The 10,263-nt window shown below is 51.6% G+C and overlaps 1 protein-coding gene across 1 annotated transcript in view; it reads left to right on the forward strand.

The window, feature by feature from the left end:
• The window catches only part of PHACTR4 (phosphatase and actin regulator 4), a 60,585-nt gene that overhangs the window by 26,241 nt on the left and 24,081 nt on the right, over positions 1 to 10,263 (forward strand). The window contains 1 exon segment of the mRNA XM_015409202.1: positions 3,638 to 3,802. Within this exon segment, the coding sequence (XP_015264688.1) occupies positions 3,638 to 3,802 (165 nt within the window).

Raw genomic sequence — 10,263 nt, forward strand, 5'->3', positions numbered from 1 at the left:
AAAACAATAGAATGGGAAGGACTAGAGATCTCTTCAAGAAAATTGGAGAAATCAAGGGAGCGTTCCATGCAAAGCTGGCCATGATAAAGGACAAAAACGGTAGGGACCTAACAGAAGCAGAAGAGATTAGGAAAAGATGGCAAGAATACACAGAAGAACTATACAAGAAAGACCTCGATGTCCTTGACAACCACGACGGTATAATCACTGACCTCGAGCCAGACATCCTGGAATGTGAAGTTAAATGGGCCTTAGAAAGCATTACTAACAACAAAGCTAGTGGAGGTGATGGTATCCCAGCTGAGCTATTCAAAGTCTTAGAAGAGGATGCTGTTAAAGTTCTGCACTCCATTTGCCAGCAAATTTGGAAAACGCAACAGTGGCCACAGGATTGGAAAAGATCAGTATACATTCCAATCCCAAAGAAGGGCAATGCCAAGGAATGTTCAAACTATCGCACAATTGCACTCATATCACACGCTAGCAAGGTCATGCTCAAGATCCTACAAGCTAGGCTTCAACAGTACGTGGATAGAGAACTACCAGAAGTACAAGCTGGGTTTCGAAGAGGTAGAGGAACGAGAGATCATATTGCCAACATTCGCTGGATTATGGAGAAAGCAAGAGAGTACCAGAAAAATATCTACTTCTGCTTCATTGACTATGCTAAAGCCTTTGACTGTGTGGATCACAACAAACTATGGCAGGTCCTTAAAGAGATGGGAGTACCAGACCACCTCACATGTCTCTTGAGAAACCTGTATAAGGGCCAAGAAGCGACAGTTAGAACCGGATACGGAACAACTGATTGGTTCAGCATAGGAAAAGGAGTACGACAAGGATGTATACTGTCACCTTGCTTATTTAATATATATGCAGAGTACATCATGCGAAATGCTGGCCTGGATGAATCACAAGCGGGAATTAAGATTGCTGGGGAAAAGATCAACAACCTCAGATATGCAGATGATACCACTCTAATGGCTGAAAGTGAAGAGGATCTAAAGAACCTCTTGCTCAGAGTAAAAGAGGAGAGCGCAAAAGTGGGCTTGAAGCTCAACATCAAAAAAACTAAGATCATGGCATCCGGCCCCATCACTCCTTGGCAAATAGAAGGGGAAGCTGTGGAAGTAGTGACAGACTTCACGTTCCTGGGATCCCAGATCACCGCAGACTGTGACTGCAGCCATGAAATTAAAAGACGCCTGCTCCTTGGGAGGAAAGCGATGGCGAACCTAAACAGCATGATAAAAAGTAGAGACATCACCCTGCCAACAAAAGTCCGCATGGTCAAAGCAATGGTATTCCCAGTAGTCATGTATGGCTGCGAGAGCTGGACTATAAGGAAGGCCGAGCGCCGAAGAATAGATTCTTTTGAACTATGGTGCTGGAGAAGACTCTTGAGAGTCCCTTGGACTGCAAGAAGATCAAATCAGTCAATCCTCAAAGAAATCAACCCTGACTGTTCCCTGGAAGGCCAGATAATGAAACTGAAGCTCAAATACTTTGGCCACCAAATGAGAAGGGAGCACTCACTGGAGAAGACCCTGATGCTGGGAAAGATTGAAGGTCAAAGAAGACGGGGACGGCAAAGGATGAGATGGCTAGACAGTGTCATAGATGCAACGAACATGAAATTGAGCAAACTTCAGAGGATGGCGGAAGACCGGAAGGCCTGGCGTGATTTGGTCCATGAGGTCGCGAAGAGTTGGACTCGACTGTGCGACTGAACAACAACAACAAAACAAGAATAAAATAGTACAATCACAAGCCACAGACCCCAACTACCTAAAACCATAATTGTATCCCCCAGATTCTAAATTCCAAAATAGAGAGATTGTAATCTCTCCTTATATATGAAAGCATTTTGGTGTGAGACTCCCTGAACGTTCCACACGCCTCCCTAGGCTTTGGGTCCCTGATCTGTCGCTCAGTGGGGGGGGGGCAATCCCCTGGCTGGATTGCCTCCCTCTGTCGCCTTGCCCCCGCCCACAGACCCGCCAGGCAGCCTTTTGTCCTTAGTCTGTGTGGGGCCGCCAGGCGGAATGGTGGGACATGTGCGAGCCCCAGGTCAATCCTACCACTGCCACACCATTCCTCATTGTCGCAGGCGTGGGGGGCCCCCCGCGCCCAGCCTCCTCCACCCATGGGAGCCTTGAGCACGCTGGCCTGGCAGGCCGCCAGCTGCCCCATCACGGGAGGACCGCACCCGGTTGCCTTGGCCTGCTGTGTCATTGGGCCGGCACCGTGGCCGTGCGCCTTCGCCCCACCAGGCTCACTCCCCTGGCACACTGTTAGGCAGGCAGGTAGGTAGGTCCCGGACGCGGCGAGCGTCTTCGGGGCTTCCGGGAAGGGCGGGTGGAGTGCGGCCTCTCCAGTGGAGGTGGCGCACCGGCTGACACACCCATCTCCCTCCCCACCTGACTTCAGGCGCCTCCCAGAGCAATGGGTGGAGTGCCACCTCGGAAGAGGCGCCAGCGCCCCACCCCACGCAAACCCATTTTCGGTGCCCTCTGCCTTGCTTCAGAGGCCTTGGAGGGAATGGGTAGAGGGCGGCGGTGCTGTGCTAGCTGCTGCAGGCCCCATTACAGCACCCTACCCCCGCTACTGAGGCCTCAGGCAGGATGGCCTCGGTGGTGCGCTAGCCGCGGTGGCCCCATTTATGCCCCCCCGCCTGGCTGCAGAGGCCTTGGGGGAGTGGGGGGACAGTGGCGGTGGCGGCGCACCCACCGCCGTGGGCCCGTTTAGAGCGCCCCCCACCTTCAGCAGCCCCGGGGGGCCCGGCGGCGCCAGTGCACTAGCCACCACAGCTCCATTTACAATGCCCCCCCGCTTCAGAGGCCTTGGGGGGAGCACGTAGGGGGCTGTGGCGGTGGTGTGTTAGCCACCGCGCGCCCGTTTATACTCCCCCCCCCCCCCCCCCCGGCCCGGGTGGAGGGAGGCGCACAAGCCAGAAAGGGGCCGGGGAGACCCTTTAAAGCCCTCCCCATCCCTTCTCCTGCCCTCCCGTCAAGGCCAGCGAGCAGGAGATGCCGGCCAGAGGCCCCCCGCCCCCTTTTGGCCCACCCGCGGATGCAAGTGAGCCAGGAACAGCCCAGGGAGCCCTTTGAAGCCCTCCCTGTGGCTTCTCCTGCCCTCCCGCTGACGCTGCCACATGGGAAAAGCCAGCCACGGGCCCCACTGTCTCCTCCTGGCCCGCCCGCTGACACACCTGAGCCAGGAAGGGGCTGGAGAGCCCTTTGCGGCCCTCCCCATGGGTTCTCCTGTCTTCCCGCCAAGGCGGCCGGGTGGGAGGTGCCGTCCAGAGGCCCCCTCCCCCTCCTGGCCCGCCCACCCCTCCCCCGGGAACGATTGCTAGCGCCCGTCGCATTCCTGTCCGCAACAGGCCTTTTCTCCTAGTGTAGTCTATAACTCAAGAAGATAGTTTTGATACTTCTTTTTACCATCAAACATCAGCTGTTACTGCTGGATGCTCTATTTGTATTTTCGGGACTAATTCTCTGTAATACGTACTGAGATTCAATTGTTGTTGTGTTTTCTTTGCTAGCCGCTTCTGGTCTTCAGGCCTGTGCTTTCTTAACCCTGATGCTACTAATTCTATCTCTCTTCTCCTCCTCCCCCACCCCACCCCAAGCAGATGGAGAAGAGTTGGACAAAAGCAGCCACACAGCACTGAAAAATGGACACACAATCCCCATTGACTGCTCTGGGATCGCTGGCCTAGAATACGTGGAGGAAGAGCCCGGGAAAAAGCCAAGCCTTAAGAAGCCCGTTCCTTCAGAGGAACCAAAGAAATCACAAGGTGACAAATTCAGATGCGACTGGGAGTATGTTTGCTAGAGGAGGGGGAAAAGGATGCCTGAGAAAATGTCTTTGCAAATTTCAGCTCCTACTTGTGAAAATACCAGTTTTGAGGTCTCTCTTTTTTGCCTAGTGCCCCCGCCCATGGTGATTTCCTCATTCTAAGACAAGCAAACGCACACCTTCGCTCTTGAGGCCTGACCCCACCCAGTTTATCTTTCTTACTATCAACCATGCTGTCTCCTGCCCGCCCACACCCTGCTGGAATATGCCAGCCCTTCGTCTTGTTCTTCATTTTGGGAATTTGGCACGCACCTTCATGCATTCCTGTCCCTGCTGCTCTTTTGAATATCTGCAGACTCTCCAACCAAATCTCTTCTCTCCCCCTCCCTTCCCACCCTGAAAAAGAGAAATTCCATGGGCAACGCCTTATACTGCAGATCAGGGGCCATGCAGGGAAGGAAGTGAGGATTTAACCCTTCAAGCCCTGCTCAGCTTCATGGCACTTGGCATTTTAAAGAATAAAAGATGTGTCCTTTTAAAATGCAGTGTGAGAGCTTGGTTTCAGTTGATGAAAAACGAGTGGGTCTTGAAAGGTTAAATTCTCTCCCGATTCAGCCTGAATCAGAATTGAGACTACACCTACATGTAACATGCCTTGTACAAACAAATGGAGACCAATGATTTTTGTCCCATCCGCACCCTCAAAAGCTTTGGGGAAGGAACTTATGAGGCACTGGTAAGTAAAAGCAAGCCTGGGTGAAATGTGAGTGAAAGAGGAGCTCCCTTCTCCCAGGGACCCCCCTCATGCCAAACCCCTTCTAAGTTCAGGTGTTGACTGAGCTTTTAAAAAGCTCTTCAAGTGCAGCTACTTAACCGATCCAGATCTTTCCATTCTGCTTCTCCTCCGGCTCGAGGCGGCTTTACAAACAATTTTAAAGCTTTATGAACAACATTAAAGCTTTACCATATTACCCTCTATAAAGGTAATATAAAATTGAAAGTTTACTTCAAAACATACCACAGATGGCAGCAGTTCGGTCAACGGTCCGTTGTGTGGCCGTTGGGGCTAGAAGCTCCATTACGACCTGATGATGTGATTGCATCCTGACAGAAACTGGCTCTCTGTTCTTCCTTGTGGTTGTCTATAAAACAAGTTATGGCTGCTGCTCTGTAAGCTTTGCTTGCCTGGCTGATTCCAGGTAACAGTGGCAGCTGGATTTGAAAAAGCAAGCCAAAGTCATGACCATCTGCCTGCAAGCCCCAAGATCTGCTGTGTCTAGAATCAGAGTTGGACGAGGCCATGCAGGCCATCTAGTCCAACCCCCTGTTCAATGCAGGATCAGCCTAAAGCATCCCTGATTTGTCACCAAGTTGCTTTCCCTTTGTAGCAGTCCCCTCGATACCTTCTCTTTTCTTTGCCAGAATTCCTTGTGGCTTCTTCCTCCTCCCCTAAGCCTGCTTCTGGCCCACCAACCACCCTTGGCTAAGCTGCCATTTCTCCCCTTCCTTACCTCCGTCCCCCACTTCAGGATCGCTCTTCACCATCTACCTGCTCCCTTGATGGCAATGCTGCTGAAAGCAAAGACGAAGGGAAGGGAGTGCAGAGCAGGCTCATTGGAGGCTTTTCAGCTACTGCACGAGGCTTATAAAACACATGGAGAATAAAATGAGTGACCGAAGTGTCACAGTGAATGCAATGAGTGACCCCAGTATGTGGCTGTATGAACAGCTTTTCCTCTGTATATTGCTTTTGACAGGCTAGATGTGCATGCAAGGAGAGCATGTATGTTGCATGGAGTCTAGTAGTGGTCAAACTACCAGGGCAGTAGAGAGCTGGGAGTGCCCTGCAGAGCTGTTGTTTTTGTCTGCTGCCTTTGAGTCAGACCCTTTTTCTGCCAGTGTCTACTTTGACTGGCAGTGTCTGTCCAGGGTCTCAGGCCAGAGGTGTTTTCATACCACTTGCTACCTCATCCTTTTAACTAGAGGAGCCAGGGATTAAACCTGGGATCTTCTCCATGCAAAACAATTGCTCTGCCACTGAGCCAAGGCTTTTTGACAGGACTGCAACACCTTACAATGAATTGCCTTACCACTGGCATAAGCTGCAAGGCTTTGCGTTAGATGTGAAAAATCTAGTTTGTGCACACAGAGGAATCTGTTGACTAACGATGTTTTGTGCTGTAAGACAACTGTAAGACAATCTCTAACATGTGCCAACCCTCATCTGTTATAAGGGATATAAAGAAGTTTGGTGAGTGGTCCAAAATGAGCAGAAGAAAGTACTTGAAATGTATCAGAAAGATTAAAAAAGACCTAATAAAGTGTTCCCCCACCCTATTTGTTTGGTACATTTGTTGTCTTGCCCTTCCTTCAAGGAACTCAGGAAGCATTCATTGTTCTGCCTTTCACTTATTATCTGCACAACAGTCCTGTGAGGTAGGCTATGCTAAGCAGGTGTGACTTTCTATGAGCTCCATGGCAGTGTGCGTGCATGTGGTCTCTCAGTCTGTGTTTTCCAGCTCCCAGTCCAGCCACTAACCACTAAAGGTCCTTAAAAGCAACTCTCCAGACAAGAACAAGCTCTGAGTCCAGTAGCCCCGAAAAGATCAACCAGATCTCCAGGGTATAAGCTTTTGGGAGTCTAAGCTCCTGTTGACAGATTCTCCAGACAAGGGAGGGATGTGATACACAAGCCTCAGGATGACGTCCGGCGTGACTTCTGTGCCCAACTCCCTAGTTTTTGGTTTGTTCCTGTTTGCTGCATGCCACTTTTTAAAATGCCTGGATAGAGAATATGAGAGCCGGGGATTTTTTTATCCTCAGGGTTGGAGCTGAGCAGTATAATCTGTTCTTCTCCATTGGCTCTCAGAAGCCATTGCAGATAAGGAGAAGGAGTTGCCTTCAACTCCTGAATGCCCTCTGTTTTCCCCTCCCAAATTCTGAATTGTCGCCACCACACCAAGATTTGTAGTTTGCCCCCACTAAGCATCACTGGCCTAGTAGAATGGCATCCTGGTTTTGAGATGGTTCCCCGAGGGTAGCCATGTTGGTCAGCAGCAGAACATCTGTCAACGGTGTTCGACATAGTCGACCATCAGTTCCTGATCCACCACCTCACCGACACTGGAGACCAGAGGTCTGCTTTGCAATGGCTTGCCTCCTTCCTTCAGGGTCGGGGACCAAGGGCGGCATTAGGGGAACAGCTATCCCGAAGGCACCCACTGATCTGTGCAGTGCCCCAAGGGGCGGTGCTCCCTCCGATGTTATTCAACATCTATATGCCCCCCCTTGCCCAGATAGCCCAGAGGCATGTGCTGGGATGTCACCAGTATGCGGTTGACACCCAGCTCTATCTGTTGTTGGGCAGCCAGTCTGACTCTAAACTGGAAGGACTGGACCTGGCGTTACAAGCCGTAGCTGGATGGCTTAGACTGAGCCAATTGAAATTGAATCCAATGAAGACAGAGGTCCTGTACCTGAGCCGAGGCGATCTGGGGTTAAGGATCCCACTCCTGACCTTCGATGAGGCTCTGTTGGTGCCAGCACTGGAGGTTAGGAGTTTGGGAGTGCTCTTGGATGATTCCTTAACAATGGAGGCCCAGGGGGCAGCCACTGCCAAGTCAGCCTTTTACCATCTTCGGCTGATTAGGCAGTTGGTTCCCTTCCTCAAACACAGCAACTTGGCAACAGTGATCCATGCAATGGTCACCTCAAGCTTAGACTACTCTAATGCTCTCTACATGGGGCTGCCCTTGTCCCAAATCCGGAAACTACAGCTAGTGCAAAATGCTGCAGCCAGGCTTCTGATGGGCCTCCCCATGTGGGAGCATATCCAGCCTGTGCTGAAAGCACTGCACTGGCTGCCCGATAGCATACCAAATTCACTTCAAGGTGCTGGTTCTTACCTTTAAAGCCCTTTATGGTCAGGGGCCTACATGCCTTTCCCCACATGTTCCCCAGAGAGCACTGCATTCAAGGTCTCAAAATTGACTGGCCCTCCTGTGTCCCAAAGATGCCAGGCTGGCCACAACCAGGGCCAGGGTCTTCTCAGTGGTGGCTCTGCACTGGTGGAACAAGCTCCCAGAAGACATCAGGGCCCTGCAGGACCTTTTACAGTTCTGCAGGGCCTGCAAGACGGAGCTCTTTCACCAGGCCTTCAATCAAGGAGCCGCATCTAATAACTGAACTGTGATAAGACCTTGTTCTCCCACTGAGGTGGAGGACATCTCCATGGGTTATTCCCATCGTTCCTTTAGGGAGGCAGGAAATACTTTTTTCTCCTTCCTGTTGGCGCCTTGGGAATAGCCCTGCCCCTCAGTTCTATTCCTGCCTCTTAGGGAGTAGCAGCTAGGGACAGAGCTCTGCGATTCTGTCCATCTACTTTCTCTCTCAATTCTTTCTATTTTGCTCTATATTGCTCTCTTTTATTCCTCAGAGTCTCTCTCTCCCCCCCTACTTTTTACTCTATTTTTTCCCTTCTTGCTCCTGCTTGGAGCCAGAAGACGTTGAGAGGCAAGTCCCTCCCGGGTGCTTGTCAGACCTGCACGATGGCTACCAAGCACTCAGAAGACTTTTCATCGGGGGACGAGGCAACAACACTCACCGCAGTGGCGGGCGGAGCGCAACTCAGCAGTGGGGCCTACCTGCCTTCGGGGCTTGTTTGTGCCACCCCGATGAGTGCAGCAGAGGCGGCGTCGGCAGCACAGCGTGCACTCAAACGCCGCTGGCCGCAAGAAGAAGCAGGGCCCGCTAATTCTGGGCAGGCGAAGATCGGCGGCCATCTTGAAGAAGTGGAGCCAAATCCGGACGCCATCTCCAGGTCTCTGCAGCACGACGCTGGAACGGATGGATTTGTAAGCCCTCCGATTCGCGTTCCCTGGGCCCAGAGTTAGATCGCAGGGAGGGTAACACCTTCCAAGGGGCCTTAATCAACCGAGCAGAAGATCTGATGCTAGCCTTTCGCCAGGCCATGCAGGAGGGCATCTCCACCTTCCGTGAGAGGGCGGGTATCCCCTGGACAAGGGCCCTTCCCAGGACAACCGTCCCAGCCTCCTTCAGCTTGGCCCACTAAGGCTGCCCAAAAAGCACCCCCAAGACCCAGTAGGGGTTCTAGAGAGGAGCAATGGGAAGATGAGGAGTCTGTTGGGTCCATGCAGGAGGACAGAGAGGAAGGGGAATTCCTCTCAGATGAGGAGGTGGAGGATCTTAAGATGCCTGAACAGGCTAGCCGCTTTTTTTAAGTGGAGGACTACCATTATTTCTTGTCCAAAGCCATGAAGGCTTTAAAGATATAGGAAACTCTTCCCTCCGAGGACTCGGCCTCTTCAAGATCTAAGCTAAAATCCAGATCTAGAGGTGACCAGGAGTTCTTCCCTCCTGAGGAGTATGTGGAAAATGTCTTTCCCTTTCCGGACTATTTTGAACGTCAGCTAAGGGTGGCATGGGACAAGCCAACTGCTAACAAGCAGTTCTCAGGTTTTGTAAAAAAGATGTATGCCTTTCCCAGTTATGCCAATGAAATGTTACAGGCTCCACCAGTGGACGGTCCCGTGGCGGCTATCCAGTCAACAGGTCTAGTCTCGGAGGATGGACACGATTCCATACGTGATCCTATCGATAAAAAGGCTGATGCCACACAGAAAAGATTACATGAGTCCATCACCATGATTGTCAAGGCGGCGGCTACGGCGTCAATCGCTTCCAGGGTTTCCATCGTCTAGATAAGAAAGCTCATTCAGATGTCACCGGAAAACAACAGAGGCCTGTTGGAAGGTGCTACGCGCGTCCTTCACTGCTGATGCCACCCTGGACATTCTAATGTCTGCGTCTAGGGCACTGGCTTCCACGACAGTGATCAGAAGGCTTCTCTGGCTGAGAGCATGACAAGCAAACTTTCAGTCTAAAATGACAGTCACCTCATATCCTTTCCAGGGAGATCGCCTCTTTGGAGAGGCTTTGGACAAGATACTCGTGGAAACGCAAGACAAGAAAAAAGCATTGCCCCGGAACCTACGCAATGTGGACAGACGGAATCTCATTCCTTTCACACCAACCATGCACTCCCGTGTTTTCGCCAGGACCAGCGAAAAAACACCTGGGGCTCGTCTGAGCCTACTGGGAAGAGGAGTTCCTTCAATCCCAGATTGAACAAACCCTTCAACAGACCTGATAGAGGTGACAGGGACAACAAGCCCAAGCAAGCATGACTATGCTCTTCTTCCAGTGGGGGCAAGACTTTTGGAGTTTTCCCAGGCCTGGAAGGACTCCCAAGCAGATGCCTGGGCCATAGAAGTTGTATCCCAGGGTTACACCATCGAATTCTGTTGCACCCCACCAGAAAGATTCCTGGTCTCACCTATCAGCAGGTCAAGCACCAAGCAATCTCTAGTGAACAGAGCCTTACAGCATCTACTAGAGATACGAGCCATAGAACCGGTACCTCCATCAGAACGTGGATGC

The sequence above is a fragment of the Gekko japonicus genome, unplaced genomic scaffold, assembly GCF_001447785.1.
Source record: "Gekko japonicus isolate JY-2015 unplaced genomic scaffold, Gekko_japonicus_V1.1 scaffold167, whole genome shotgun sequence".
Classification (NCBI taxonomy): domain Eukaryota; kingdom Metazoa; phylum Chordata; class Lepidosauria; order Squamata; family Gekkonidae; genus Gekko; species Gekko japonicus.